The following is a 15,577-nucleotide window of genomic DNA, read 5'->3' on the forward strand; positions in this document are numbered from 1 at the left end:
GGATGGGTGAGCCCTGCAGTGCCCACCATGTGCCAGCCCTGGCTGAGCACAGAACCCCAGGATGGGTGAGCTCTGCAGTGCCCACCATGTGCCAGCCCTGGCTGAGCACAGAACCCCAGGATGGGTGAGCTCTGCAGTGCCCACCATGTGCCACCCCTGGCTGAGCACAGAACCCCAGGATGGGTGAGCTCTGCAATACCCACCATGTGCCACCCCTGGCTGAGCACAGAACCCCAGGATGGGTGAGCTCTGCAGTGCCCACCATGTGCCAGCCCTGGCTGAGCACAGAACCCCAGGATGGGTGAGCTCTGCAGTGCCCACCATGTGCCACCCCTGGCTGAGCCCTGCAGTGCCCACCGTGTGCCACCCCTGGCTGAGCACAGAGCCCCAGGATGGGTGAGCTCTGCAGTGCCCACCATGTGCCACTCCTGGCTGGGCACAGAACCCCAGGATGGGTGAGCTCTGCAATACCCACCATGTGCCATTCCTGGCTGGGCACAGAATGCCAGGATGGTTCAGGGCCTTAAAGCTCATGCAGTTCCAGAAGTTTCTGGGTCTCCCCTGCTTTTCCTTCTCTGAATTTTGTGCTATTTCTGTAACCTGGTGACTAAATCCAATCTAAACTTCTCCTCTCCCATCCCTTGTGATGCTCTGGGAAGTTGCACTGAAGTTGCTCCGAAGTAGCTACAGCACATTCCAGAAAGGTAAATGGAGAACTGGAAATGGATTTAAAAACAAACAAACAAACAAACAAAAAAAAAAAACAAAAAAAAACCAAACCAAAAAAACTCCCCAAAAAACCAAAAAAACCACAAAAAAACACCAAAAAAACAACCAAAAAAAACCCAAAAAAAACAAAAAAAACCCCAAAAAACTAAAACAAAAAACCCCAAAAAACAAACAACAAAAAAACACAAAAAACACCAAAAAAACAACCAAAAAAACCCCAAAAAACCAAAAAACAAAAAAAACTAAAACAAACAAAAAAACCCCAAAAAACAAAAAAACAAACAAAAAAAAGCCCCAAAAAAACCAAAAAAAAAAAAAAAGAAAAAGAAAAGAAAAAACCAAACCACCAGCCCCAGAACTACCCCCACAAAGAGGATGGATGGTGAAGCATTTGGGTCTGTTATTATCCCAAAGTAATGACCTGCCTGGGTTTTAGTGAACAAAGAAATATTAGGGGAGAAAAAATAGTGCCCATTTAACTTTATCTCTGGCTGTACTGGAAACAAATCACGGCATAAAGGAAGGATAAAATGAAATGAAAAAGATGCCATTTATTTCCTTTGCTGTAACACACTCTGGGCAGTCCTTGGGAAGATTAAAACTCCTCTGAACTGAAGCAGATTTCTGGTGAATGATGGTCAGGAGTTTTGGAGGTTCCCTGTTGGTGCTTGGTGGAAAAGTTATGGATGGAGATGAGAGGGAAGAGAGGGAATGGTTTGTGTGGGTGCCCTTCCAGCTGAGTCCCCTCTGAGCTGCCCCAAGGGGCACTGCCCATGGCATCTGTCTGGCTCAGGGAATTTTAAAGCTGGCATGAGAATTTTAGGGATATTCTCCTGAAAAAGTCTAGGTTTCCCCTTGGATTTTTGGGAAGGTAACACTGCAGGGCAGGTCGTGTCCCTCTGCCCAGCCTGGCCATGCAGCAGAACCACAGAGAGGTTGGCAAAGCCCTGCCAGGCAGTGAAGCCCACCCTGTGCCTGATGCCCACCTTGGAAAAGGCCTCCCAGCCCCTGGAGCCCACCCTGTGCCCGATGCCCACCTTGGAAAAGGCCTCCCAGCCCATGGAGCCCACCCTGTGCCTGATGCCCACCTTGGAAAAGGCCTCCCAGCCCCTGGAACCCACCCTGTGCCCAATGCCCACCTTGGCAAAGCCCTTCCAGCTCACAGAGCCCACCCTGTGCCCAGTGCCCACCTTGGCAAAGCCCTCCCAGCCCATGGAGCCCACCCTGTGCCCAGTGCCCACCTTGGCAAAGCCCTCCCAGCCCATGGAGCCCACCCTGTGCCCGATGCCCACCTTGGCAAAGCCCTTCCAGCCCATGGAGCCCACCCTCTGCCCGATGCCCACCTTGGCAAAGCCCTCCCAGCCCATGGAGCCCACCCTGTGCCCGATGCCCACCTTGGCAAAGCCCTTCCAGCCCATGGAGCCCACCCTCTGCCCGATGCCCACCTTGGCAAAGCCCTTCCAGCTCACAGAGCCCACCCTGTGCCCGATGCCCACCTTGACCCCCAGCACTGAGTGCCATGGCCAGTCCTGCCTTGGGCAGCTGCAGGGCTGGGCACTCCAACCCTCCCTGGGCAGTTCCAGTGTCTGCCCACCCTTTCCATGAGGAAATTCCTCCTGAAATCCAAACCAGGGGAGACCTTCCTGTCATTCCTTTGGCTCTCTTGACTTTCTCACCCGCAGGAAATGCAGGAAAACTCCAAAAAGGGTTAAAATCCATTAGAGTGGAGATGGATTTGGAAAAGTGTGTGCAGAGGTGACTGAGCCAAGGAGTTCAGGTCCATGATTTTGTTGTTTTGCTTGGTCTGTGTGGCATCATTTCCTGGGATTTGGGAATTTTTGCTGCTGCAGGAGGAGCTGGGAGGGGCTTCTCTTGCTTGTCTTCCTTTTTTTTTTTTCCTTTATTAGGAATGCCAACGAGTTGGGGATGAAGAGATAGAATGTACAGCCTCATATCATAAAAGTTGCACTCCCTGATAAGATTTCAAGGTTAGAACAATGAGAGTGTGGAAATCTCTCTCATAAACCAGCCTGGATAATTCCAGCAATAAAAAGGCCTCTTTTAGCTCTGTAAACAGGGTAATAGAACGGAGGGAAGGAGCTGCTTGCATTAAACACTGGGGCTGTTTTATATGCCAACAATCATAGAATCATAGAATCATAGAATCGATTGGGTTGGAAAAGACCTCCAAGATCATCGAGTCCAACCCTTGGTCCAACTCTAGTTCATTTACTAGATCATGGCACTCAATGCCACGGCCAATCTGCATTTAAAGATCTCCAGGGATGGTGAATCCACCACCTCTCTGGGCAGCCCATTCCAATGCCTGATTACTCTCTCTGTAAAAAATTTTTTTCTGCTCTCCAACTTAAATTTCCCCTGGCAGAGCTTGAGCCCATCGTGCCCCCTTGTCCTATTGCTGAGTGCCTGGGAGAAGAGACCAACCCCCACCTGGCCAGAACTTCCCTTCAGGGAGTTCCAGACAGTGCTGAGGTCACCTCTGAGCCTCCTCTTCTCCAGGCTGAACACCCCCAGCTCCCTCAGCCTCTCCCCACAGCACTTGTGCTCCAGTCCCTTCTCCAGCCTCGTTGCTCTTCTCTGGACCCGCTCCAGCATCTCAATATCCTTTCTGAACTGAGGGGCCCAGAACTGAACACAACACTCAAGGTGTGGCCTCCCCAATGCAGAGTCCAGGGGAAGGGTCACTGCCCTGGGCCTGCTGGCCACGCTATTTTTGATACAGGACAGGATCCCATTGGCCTTCTTGGCAATCTCAGCAGAGCAAATGGAGCTGGAGATTCATTTGAAAGGCAAACAGGGTGGATTTGTCTCCAAGTTTGGGAGAAGTAGCTCAGATGGGACAAGCAGGAGGAGAAGCAGCTCAGATGGGACAAGCAGGAGGAGAAGCGTCTCTGCTCTTCTTTTTTTTATTCTTTTTTTTTTCTTTTTCTTTTCCTCCTGACAATCAGAGCTTGGGGGGGCTTGGGAGAGGTTGATGTAATTAGGCTGAATGTGTTCTGATGGTGGGACTGTGGCCAAGGCAGCCGTTGAGTCACATCTAATGACTTCAAACCCGCTAATTAATTGCGAATGAACTGGAACGAGGCGCCACAGCCTGACGGGCACAGGGTTTGGGGAGCTCCTGCTTGGGAAGGCTCGAGGTGGAGAGATGGTGGGCAAGGGGGTGAGGAAAGTTGGGAGCAGCCTGGTGCGAGTGTTGGAAAGAGCAGGAAGAGCTGGGGGGTGAAAATTGAAGTGGGTGAACAGGATGAAGGTTGTGGTGCAGATCAGCAGGTCTGGGAGCTCTGGAGCAGCTCACAGGGAGAAAAGGAGAAAGAATTTGGGTTAAAAGTTAGTCAGTGCATGGGGTGAAGGTTGTGGAGCAAATCAGCAGGTCTGGGAGCTCTGGAGCAGCTCACAAGGAAAGAAGCATAAAGAATTTGGGTTAAAACTTGAAGTCAGTGCATGAGATGAAGGTTGTGGTGCAGATCAGCAGTGGTGGAAGTTCTGGAGCAGCTCACAGGGAGAAAAGGACTAAAAAATGGAAGTAAAAACTGAAGCTGGTGAACAGGATGAAGGTTGTGGTGCAGATCAGTGAGAAAAGCAGAAAGAAAGGGGGTTGAAAATTAAAGTCAGTGCATGGGATGAAGGTTGTGGTGCAGATCAGCAGGTCTGGGAGCTCTGCAGAAGCTCACAGGGAGAAAAGGAGAAAGAATTTGGGTTAAAACTTGAAGTAAGTGCATGAGATGAAGGTTGTGGTGCAGATCAGCAGTGGTGGAAGTTCTGGAGCAGCTCAAGGGGGAAAAAGCAGAAAAAATGGAAGTAAAAACTGAAGTTGGTGAATGGGGCGAAGGTTGTGGTGCAGATCAGCAGGTCTGGGAGCTCTGGAGCAGCTCACAGGGAAAAAAGGAGAAAGATTTTGGGTTAAAAATTAGTCAGTGCATGGGGTGAAGGTTGTGGTGCAGATCAGCAGTTCTGGGAGCTCTGGAGCAGCTCACAGGGAAAAAAGCAGAAAAAATGGGGGTTAAAACTGAAGCTGGTGAACAGGATGAAGGTTGTGGTGCAGATCAGCAGTGGTGGAAGTTCTGGTGCAGCTCACAGGGAGAAAAGCAGAAAGAACTGGAAGTAAAAACTGAAGTTGGTGAATGGGGTGAAGGTTGTGGAGCAGATCAGCAGTGCTGGGAGCTCTGGAGCAGCTCCAGGGACTGGATGAAGGGAAGTTCTCAGATCTGGGCTTGCCATTGCCAGTTTGTTCAGTTCATTTTCAGCACACTGAAATCTGGGAGTCAGCCCTGGGCTTGTCCTGTCGGATTTGGCTCCATCAGGGATGGAAGTTGTGTAGGAGGGAAGGTCTTGGATGGTGGTCCCAGGGGGAAAGCACAGCATGGGTTGGGTTGGGAAGGACCTTCCAGCTCTTCTTGTTCCAACCCCAGTGGGCAGGGACACCTTCCACCAGAACGAAGGTGGGAGGGGGATGGTTGGAGCACTTGCAGGTTCCAAGGGATGGGACTGAAGGGCCCAAACTGAAAGGGAAAAGAAAACAACAAAAGCAGAGTTTGGAGAACAGGAGAGTTCAGGTGGGCAGAGGTTGCTCTTGTGCCTTCCACGTTTCTTTGTAATGAAGAACTGGATTTGATTGAAAACTGCAGGAAGTGGGAGAGTTCCAGGGTTTGGTGGGTTCATTCCTGACTGTTTTCCATGTCCTGACACTTCATGTTTCTTGCTGGAAAGGTGCCAATTCTGCACCAGACCCTCCTGGCTCGTGTTCCCTCCTGTGACAGTCGTAGTTCTTATCTCCCCTCCCCTCCAGAGGTTCTGTTTGTGTCTGAGCTGGCCATGAACACCCAGATTGTGGTTCCTCTGCTGTGTCACCTTGGGGAGAAGATCCCCAGGGCCCAACAGGGACAGGGACATTTGAGCTTTGTTGAGGAGCCCTCCAGGTGTAACTGCAACAGAACAAACCTATTTCCTTTCTTCTGTCAGAAACCAAGATAAGGCCTTGGCAGTTGCTCAAATCAAGGCAAATAAAATAAACTGCTCTGAATTCATCATGGGAAGAAACAGAATTAGCTTCAAAATGGCCAACAGGACCTTCCATTCATACAAATCTGCTCTCTGGCTGCATCCATTTCCATCCAATCCCTGGAAAATCTGATGTTGATTGTTGGGAATAAAACTTTTATGGGAAGGGGAAGGAAAAAAACCCCAAGCCATGGCACTAACCTAGAGTGGAATTGGCAAATGGGTAAGACAAAGGTTTAATAACATTATTCTGTGCCACATCTGATGGAAACAATCCAGTTGTATCAATCTCTGAGGCCATCAGGGAGTGTGGCTGGTGGAGGCAGCCAAGGATGAGCAATGATGTTGTCTCTGCTCGGGGATGGTGGAGCAGAATCCCAAAATCCCCAAGGCAGGGCTGGCAAAGCAGCAGCAACTCAGGGAGTTCCTCAGCTCTGAACCAAAGCACAGGAGTCCTGGAGATGGGCAGGACCTTCCAGGGACATCTCAGAGCCCACCTTGTCCTGCTGGGGAAGGTTCTGCAACATGAGTCTCCTGAGGAGCACCTGGGGCTGCCCAGGAACCTTCTCCCTCTCCACAACTCCCTGGCAGGAGGTGCCAGGCTCTTCTCCCAGCCAACAAGTGACAGCACGATGGGAGGTGGCCTCAGGTTGTTCCAGGGGATGATTTTAGGGAAAATCTCTTCACTGGAAGAGTTGTCAAACCCTGGAATGGGTTGCCCAGGGCAGGGGTGGAGTCACCAACCCTGGAAACACCAAAACCATGAGTGGATGTGGCAGTTCAGGCCATTGTGGTGGACATGGTGGTGATGCTGAGTGGGACTTGGGGATCTTGAGGAGCCTGTGATTCCATGAAGCACCACAGTTGTGTCCTTGGACTCTTCTCCCTCCATCTGGAGGGCAGGGGATGGTCCAGCAGGTGATGTTGGGGGACTCCACACATGGGCAGCCCCACCTTGAGAGGCAGTTCTGTCTCTCCAGGGGACAGTGATGTGAAGAACTGCTTGTCTTCTGCACTGGGGTGTTTTGGGAACACCAATTCCCTCTCCTGGTGCAACCAATCCACCAGTTGCTTTGGGAACACCAATCCCTTCTCCTGGTGGAACCAACCCACCAGTTGCTTTGGGAAGACCAATCCCCTTTCCTGGTGCAACCAATCCACCAGTTGTTTGGTGAACACCAATCCCTTCTCCTGGTGCAACCAACCCACCAGGTGTTTTGGGAAGACCAATCCACCAGATGTTTGGGAACACCAATCCCTTCTCCTGGTGGAACCAATCCACCAGATGTTTGGGAACACCAGTCCCTTCTCCTGGTGGAACCAATCCATCAGTTGCTTTGGGAACACCAATTCCCTCTCCTGGTGCAACCAATCCACCAGATGTTTTGGGAACACCAATCCCTTCTCCTCGTGGAACCAACCCACCAGGTGTTTTGGGAAGACCAATCCACCAGATGTTTGGGAACACCAGTTCCCTCTCCTGGTGGAACCAATCCCCAGTTGCTTTGGGAACACCAATCCCTTCTCCTGGTGCAACCAACCCACCAGGTGTTTTGGGAAGACCAATCCACCAGATGTTTTGGGAACACCAGTCCCCTCTCCTGGTGGAACCAACCCACCAGGTGTTTTGGGCAGACCAACCCCCTCTCCTGGTTCCCTGCAGGACCCCAGAGCACTGGAGAAGTTAAAGCTCCTCCCCAGAGCTCCCTCCTGGAGCAGGAGATTAGTGAAGGCAACCAAATGAAGCAGAATTTTAATCTGAGCTCCTGTTTTAAGACACCAAGCAGGTCAGGGTTGTCTGATTCTTCACAGTTCATTAAGTAGAGAGCAGCTCATGGTGGAGATTGACTTTTAAAAATGATAGATTTTATTTATAGCAAAGTTCTACTCATTAATTTTAAAGGATGGAAGCAGAAAAGCAGCAATGGGTTCGTTTTTTTTTAAAGTGACTTTGGTAATTTAATTAAATTGGGGGTTTGAGTATCATTGCAGAAAATGAAATATTAGTTCTGGGCTGGATTTCCACCCCTCTGACGTGTCCCCAAACCTGGGCAGATGTTCCTGTGTGGAAGGTGATGATGAACTTCCCAACTCCTTCTTTGTGGGAGGGTGTGAGGAGAGTTTTGGGGTGGGGAAATGGGGTGTGGGGGCACTGGGACCTGCCCCTCCTTGGTGCTCAGGGAGGGCTGGGGCACAGAGGGGCTGCCAGGGCTGGGGGGCACCCAGCAGAGCTGCCAGGCAAGGGCTGGGCACTGGGGGGACACTCAGAAGTGTGGGCAGAGCTGCCAGGCAAGGGCTGGACACTGGGAGGACACTGGGAGGACACCCAACAGTGTGGGCAGAGCTCCCAGGCAGGGGCTGGGCACTGGGGGCACTTAGAAGTGTGCCCAGAGCTGCCAGGCAAGGGCTGGGCACTGAGAGGACACCCAACAGTGTGGGCAGAGCTCCCAGGGAGGGGCTGGGCACTGGGGGCACTTAGGAGTCTACCCAGAGCTGCCAGGCAGGGACTGGGCACTGGGGGCTCTTAGAAGTGTGCCCAGAGCTACCAGGCAAGGGGTGGGCACTGAGGGGACACCCAACAGTGTGGGCAGAGCTGCCAGGCAAGGGCTGGGCACTGAGGGGACACCCAACAGTGTGGGCAGAGCTGCCAGGCAAGGGCTGGGCACTGGGGGCACTTAGAAATGTGCCCAGAGCTGCCAGGGAAGGACTGGGTGCTGGGGGGCTTTCTGGGCTGGGGGGCACCCAGCAGAGCTGCCAGGCAGGGGCTGGGCACGGGGTGACACCCAGCAGTGTGGGCAGAGCTGCCAGGGAAGGGCTGTGTCCTGGGGGCTGCCAGGGCTGTGGGCACACCCAGCAGAGCTGCCAGGGAAGGGCTGTGTCCTGGGGGCTGCCAGGGCTGTGGGCACACCCAGCAGAGCTGCCAGGGAAGGGCTGTGTCCTGGGGGCTGCCAGGGCTGTGGGCACACCCAGCAGAGCTGCCAGGGAAGGGCTGTGTCCTGGGGGCTGCCAGGGCTGTGGGCACACCCAGCAGAGCTGCCAGTCCCAGCAGAGCCCCCCGAGCTGTTCAGGCAGGGCAGGGCTGGGCTGTGTGTGCCACTGAAGTGACTCCAGTTTGGGTGGTGAGCTTGGGGTAGGTCTGGGGGTTCCCTGGAATGCAGGAAGCCCAGAGCTGAATTTATGGGTTCATTGCCCTCCTGCCAGGGCAGCTGGCAGGGCTGGCAGGGCTGGAGGTGCCCTCTGGGTCCCTCCCTGTGTGTGTCCCTGTCCCTGAGCAGGGAATTCCACCCCAAACTCCCTCCTCACTCCGTGTCCTTCTCCTCAGCTCTGGGATTTCTCTCCTCCCCAAGCTCCCCCCAGCCCTGGTTGTGTTTCACTCCACTCCATCTCTGCCAGAGGATCATTTGCCTTTTAATCTTCCTCTTTTCCTTGACAGAAGTGCAGCTGAAACTTCCCTTTGCTCTTAGAAATTCCTCTGCTTTTTTGGGGTTTGCAGAGTTAAACCCTCCCTGGTCCCTCCCTAATGAAACCCCAAGCACAGCACAAGATGCTGCACAAGGGCCTGGCTCAAATTTGATTAAACCATCCCTGGGCTTGGTTGTCTTCCCTGCCTTTTATATTGGCCTCTAAAACATGATTGGAGTCGATTTTATCTGGACTGGCTTGTGGGAACCCCTGGATTTTATTTAAATTTAAATGCTGCACAGAGACATCGACTGAGGATTTACTGGTGGGGTTTTTTTTTTGCCATCTCGTGTTCAACTCTCCCAAATTCTCCCTGATTTTCCAGTGGTGGAGCTGAGCCCAGCCTTGTTTCAGAGCCTGGTTTGGTGAAATCTGGATTGACACAATGAAATGTAAACCCTGCTGGGCTCAAATGGTCCTTTTTTTTTTTTGCCCAGACTGTGGATTTTGCTGAGTTTTGGGTGGGTTTAACACAACTCTTGCAGGAGCCTTTGGGGTGCTGTGAAAAGGGATCTCTGGGTTTTAATCAAGTTAAATACAACTGGGGGGAAAAGTGGGATTTTTTTTTTTTGGTTTAGAACTGGGTAAAACTGGTCAGCAAACAGAGGATTTGTTGACTGAACAACCTGGGGGGTGATTTTTGACCCTGAGATGAGCTCAGTTGGTTAAAACTTGGTATTAATGCCCCGTATGGGCCATTCCCTTAGGAGGGATGATCCTGGTGGGTCATCCTGATTCTTCCAACCAGAATATCCTGTAAATCCTCTGCTTTTGCTTCTTTGTGTATGTATTGAGGAGAAATGACATTTAAATATTAAAAAATATTTAAATATTATTTAAATGTTGCCTCCAAGTGGCTCTCTGAGTTCTGGGGAAATGCAGGGGGGAGTTTTGTGCCTCTTTCCCTTGGCTGTTGTGTTTGAAGCAAGGACAGCCCTTCCTGGGGGCTCTGTGCCCTCCCTGGTGCCACTGCCCTAACCCTGTGCCCTTTCCTTGGCAGCTCTGCCCAGCCACACGTGTGGGAACCCAGGAAGGCTCCAGAATGGCATCCAGCAGGGCACCACCTTCAGCATCGGGGACAGAGTGAGGTACAGCTGCAACCCTGGCTTCTTCCTGGAGGGCCATGCCCTGCTGACGTGCCAGGCCAGCTCTGAGCACAGTGCCACCTGGGACTTCCCTCTCCCTGTCTGCAGAGGTACTGCCCCCCCTGCCCCCCAGCCTGGCATGGGAGAACAGGGAGAACGGGATGCCAGGGGTTGGGGAAGCTCCTGGAGTTGGGGAGGATCCTGGGGTTGGGGAAGCTCCTGGAGTTGGGGAGGATCCCTGGGGTTGGAGAGGATCCCTGGGGTTGGAGAAGCTCCCTGGGGTTGGGGAAGCTCCTGGAGTTGGGGAGGATCCCTGGGGTTGGGGAGGATCCCTGGGGTTGGAGAAGCTTCTGGGGTTGGGGAGGATCCCTGGGGTTGGAGAAGCTCCCTGGTGTTGGGGAGGATCCATGGGGTTGGAGAAGCTCTCTGGGTTGGTGAAGGTCCCAGAGTTGGGGAGGATCCCTGGGGTTGGAGAAGCTCCTGGGGCTGGGGAGGATCCCTGGGTTTGGAGAGGATCCCTGGAGTTGGAGAGGATCCCTGGGGTTGGGGAGGATCCCTGGGGTTGGAGAGGATCCCTGGGGTTGGGGAGGATCCCTGGAGTTGGAGAAGCTCCCTGGGTTGGGGAAGCTCCCGGAGCTGGGGAGGATCCCTGGGGTTGGAGAAGCTCCCTGGGGTCAGGGAAGGTCCCTGGGTTTAGGAGAAGCTCCCTGCATTTGGGAGAAGCTCCCTGGGGTTGGGAGAAGCTCCCTGGGATTGGGAAAAGCAACCTGGGTTTGGGGAAGCTCTCTGGGGATGGGAGAAGCTCCCTGGGGAATTTCCTGGGATGGGAGGAGCTACCTGGGGTTGGAGAAGCTCCTGGAGTTGGGGAGGATCCCTGGGGTAGGAGAAGCTCCCTGGGGTAGGAGAAGCTCCCTGGGGTCAGGGAATCTCTCTGGGGTCGGGGAATCTCTGGGGTTTGGGAATCTCTCTGGGGTTGGGGAATCTCTCTGTGTTTGGGGAACCTCTCTGGGGTTGGGGAAGCTCCCTGGAGGGAAGTTGTGGCCAGGTGGGGGTTGGTCTCTTCTCCCAGGCACTCAGCAATAGGACAAGGGGGCACGATGGGCTCAAGCTCTGCCAGGGGAAACTGAAGTTGGAGATCAGAAATTCTTTGCAGAGAGAGTGCTCAGGGATTGGAATGGGCTGCCCAGAGAGGGGGTGGATTCCCCATCCCTGGAGGTTTTTCAGCTGAGCTTGGCCGTGGCACTGAGTGCCATGATCTGGTAAAGGGACTGGAGTTGGACCAAGGGTTGGACTTGATGATCTCAGGGGTCTTTTCCAACCCAATCCATTCTGTGATTCTGTGGATGTGGCACTGAGTGAGAATCCACCATGTCTTGATCCAACCCTACTGTGAGAATCCACCATGTCTTGATCCAACCATGTCTTGATCCAACCCTACTGTGATCACCAGCCCAGGGCACTCAGTGCCCTGGGCTGGTGATCACAGTGGGGTTGGATCAAGGATTGGACTTGCTGATCTCGGAGGTCTTTCCCAACCCAATCCATTCTGTGATTCTAGCCAGGGCCACGCAGGTTTTCCAGATCAAACCCTGGGAGATGAGAGTGGATTTTCTGCTTTCTCTTGGGTTGGCTTTTCCTGTGCCCCTGCCCTGGTGGTTGTGGTGTTTTGTTGCCCAGCCAGGTGGGCACGTCCTGTGGGATGGGGTGGAATGTGCCCTTCCCTGGGAGCAGCTCCCACCTCCCTGGAGTTTGGGGCAGAGAACCTTCAACTCCTTCCTCAGGGTTGGTTAAATCCGAGTCCCAGGAGGGACTGGAGAGTCTGTAAATACACAAACGTCTGTGTTGTTCTACCAGAAACATTTGCTGCTGCTTTTGAAGTCTTTTCCCCTCAATTCCTTGTGTACTTCAGCAGAGCATCTTCTATTGATCCCTTTTATTGACTCTGCCTGTGCAATCAATCAGCACTTGGGGGCTGGAGTGTAAAGCTGCAATTTAAAAGGAGCAAATTTTGTTTGCTTGGGATGTTTTCAATGCTTGCCTGGGTTGGTTACACAGCACTGAGATGTGGGTGATGCTGCTCAGTGGATTTTTTGGGGCACTTCCCTGCTGGTTTGAGGCCAAGGGCATTCAGAGCATTGGAGGGGGGGGGGAGTTCAAGCAGCCAAACTGAACTGGAGAGGGACATTTTTTGTGATTAAATCTGATCCTTTGTTTTGCTTTTCCTTCAAATTAGGACTTCATTGTGACTTTGATAGTATCGTTTGATTTTATTTTTATAATTTCCCTGGGAATGTGTACAGAGAAATCATTCATAGACTCAGAACATCCAGAGTTGGGACCCACCAGCATCACAAGTTCCAACAGACCAGGTGTCCTCAGCTGCTCCTCAGGTGGCCCCTCCAGGCCCTTCACCACCTTCTCAGCCCCCTGTGGACACTCCAATAGCTCCAATTCACTGCAATTCCACCTTGAGTGGGCAAAGCAAGACCCCTGTGGGGAGGAAGGATTATCTGCAGGAGAGGCCCAGTGTTCCTTTGCTCTCACAGCACCTTCCCTGTGTCTTCTCCTTCTGTTCTTCAGACATCCGTGTAGGAGCCCCCACTCAGCCCACTCCTGTGCCATGGGCTGGTGATCACAGTGGGGTTGGATCAAGGGTTGGACTTGGTGATCTCAGAGGTCTCTTCCAACCCAACTGAGAAGAGCAACGAGGCTGGAGAAGGGACTGGAGCACAAGTGCTGTGGGGAGAGGCTGAGGGAGCTGGAGGTGTTTAGCCTGGAGAAGAGGAGGCTCAGAGGTGACCTCAGCACTGTCTGGAACTGCCTGAAGGGAAGTTCTGGCCAGGTGGGGGTTGGTCTCTTCTCCCAGGCACTCAGCAATAGGACAAGGGGGCACGATGGGCTCAAGCTCTGCCAGGGGAAATTGAAGTTGGAGAGCAGAAAAAAATTCTTTGCAGAGAGAGTGCTCAGGGATTGGAATGGGCTGCCCAGAGAGGGGGTGGATTCCCCATCCCTGGAGGTTTTTCAGCTGAGCTTGGCCGTGGCACTGAGTGCCATGATCTGGTAAAGGGACTGGAGTTGGACCAAGGGTTGGACTTGATGATCTCAGAGGTCTTTTCCAACCCAATCCATTCTGTGATTCTGTGGATGTGGCACTGAGTGAGAATCCACCACGTCGTGATCCAACCCTACTGGGAGAATCCAACATGTCTTGATCCAACCCCACTGTGAGAATCCAACATGCCTTGATCCAACCCCACTGTGAGAATCCACCATGTCTTGATCCAACCCCACTGGGAGAATCCACCATGTCTTGATCCAACCCCACTGGGAGAATCCACCATGTCTTGATCCAACCCTACTGGGAGAATCCACCATGTCTTGATCCAACCCCACTGGGAGAATCCACCATGTCTTGATCCAACCCCACTGTGAGAATCCAACATGTCTTGATCCAACCCTACTGGGAGAATCCAACATGTCTTGATCCAACCCTACTGGGAGAATCCACCATGTCTTGATCCAACCCTACTGTGATCACCAGCCCAGGGCACTCCGTGCCCTGGGCTGGTGATCACAGTGGGGTTGGATCAAGAGTTGGACTTGCTGATCTCAGAGGTCTTTTCCAACCCAATCCATTCCATGATTCTCTGATTGTTTGAAGCACCAAGAGCTCACCCCAAACCATCTGAGTGTGTGCAAAGCATTTCCAATCCCTGCAGGCAGAGCAGCCTGGCCCAGATTGTTTGCTGATTTAAGTACAACTGATGGTTTCTCATTCTGGGAGTGAAAACCCAGGCAGGCAGTGGAGAAGTTGGGAACATTTGTGGAGCTCCATTTTAAGCCTATCAAATATGCATAATCTCATTAAAAGTGCTCTGTCTTACTATAACTCAGGCAGCTGCTTGGGCTGTGCTGTGCCCAAAATAATTGGAGGGCTGTTGAGGAAGATTTCAGAGGATTGTAGGATGTGTTTAAGCAATAACAGCCTCTACAAACTCAGGCAATGTGGATTTACAGGCCATGGGAAGGGAATATATTTTCCATTAAATACCTTTTGCAAGGAAGTTTTTTTCAAGGAGTTTAAATTAAGAACTTCCCTTCTAATGATAATAAGTTATAAAAACTCCAAACCACCAGCACACCTTGGGCTGGATCTTCAGCTGCTGTGAGTTTGCATAGTCCAATAAATAAAATAATAGGCCCTTTATTTAACAATTCTAATCCAGCACTGAGTCAAAACTCTCCAGTATCTTCTCCATTTCTTCCTGAGCTCCTTCCAGGACAAGGGCATGGGTTGGAATCAGCCCTTTTTGGGGGGTCTTTGGGTGTCTGAAGGGGCTTTTTGGGCTTGGGCTGGAGGAGGGACCTTTCAGCCTGAATTTATTGGTGGTTTGAGCTGCACTTCAGGCTCTGTGAGTAACTTTAATTCACTGGCAAAGCAGCAAAAAAAGTAACTTAGAGAGCTCTGGTGTCAGACAGGCTGGGAGAGCTGGGAATGTTCAGCCCGGAGAGGAAAAGGCAGTGAGAGATCCTGGAGCCCCTTCCAGTGTCTGAAGAGGCTCCAGGAGAGCTGGAGAGGGACTTGGGAATGGCTTTCACTGCCAGAGGGCAGGTTGGATGGGATGTTGGGAAGGAATTCTGGGCTGGGAGGGTGGGCAGGCCCTGGCACTGGTGCCCAGAGAAGCTGTGGCTGCCACAGCCCTGGGAGTGCCCAAGGGCAGTTGGAGCAGCCTGGGATAGTGGGAGGTGTCCCTGCCCATGGAATGGGATGGACTTTAAAGTCCCTTCCAATCAAGACCATCCCGGGACTGGAATTCCAACCCAGACAATCCCAGTTGGGACATCAGTGACCCTTCACAGCCCTAATTTTGGCTGCTGGGCTGGCCCAGGCATTTCCATGGCTGCTTTTCCAATCCCATTTCTCCTGCCTTTCCCCTTGCTGTGAGCTCTGCAGTGCCCACCATGTGCCAGCCCTGGCTCAGCACAGAACCCCAGGATGGGTGAGCTCTGCAGTGCCCACCATGTGCCACTCCTGGCCGGGCACAGAATGCCAGGATGGGTGAGCTCTGCAGTGCCCACCATGTGCCAGCCCTGGCTGAGCACAGAACCCCAGGATGGGTGAGCTCTGCAGTGCCCACCATGTGCCACCCCTGGCCGGGCACAGAATGCCAGGATGGCTCAGAGTTGGCAGGGCCCTTAAAGCTCATGCAGTTCCAGAAGGGGCACCTTCCACCCACCCAGGCTGGCTCAGTGCCCATCCCACCTGGCCTTGAACCCTT

The 15,577-nt window shown here is 52.6% G+C and overlaps 1 protein-coding gene across 1 annotated transcript in view; it reads left to right on the plus strand.

Moving 5' to 3' along the window:
• CSMD2 (CUB and Sushi multiple domains 2) overlaps positions 1-15,577 on the plus strand; it is a 292,995-nt gene that overhangs the window by 63,617 nt on the left and 213,801 nt on the right. Inside the window, exon 4 of the mRNA XM_071576489.1 lies at positions 10,214-10,408. Coding sequence (XP_071432590.1) covers positions 10,214-10,408 — 195 coding nt within the window. The remainder of the gene's footprint in view (positions 1-10,213; positions 10,409-15,577) is intronic.

The sequence above is a fragment of the Pithys albifrons genome, chromosome 24 (assembly GCF_047495875.1).
Source record: "Pithys albifrons albifrons isolate INPA30051 chromosome 24, PitAlb_v1, whole genome shotgun sequence".
NCBI lineage: Eukaryota > Metazoa > Chordata > Aves > Passeriformes > Thamnophilidae > Pithys > Pithys albifrons.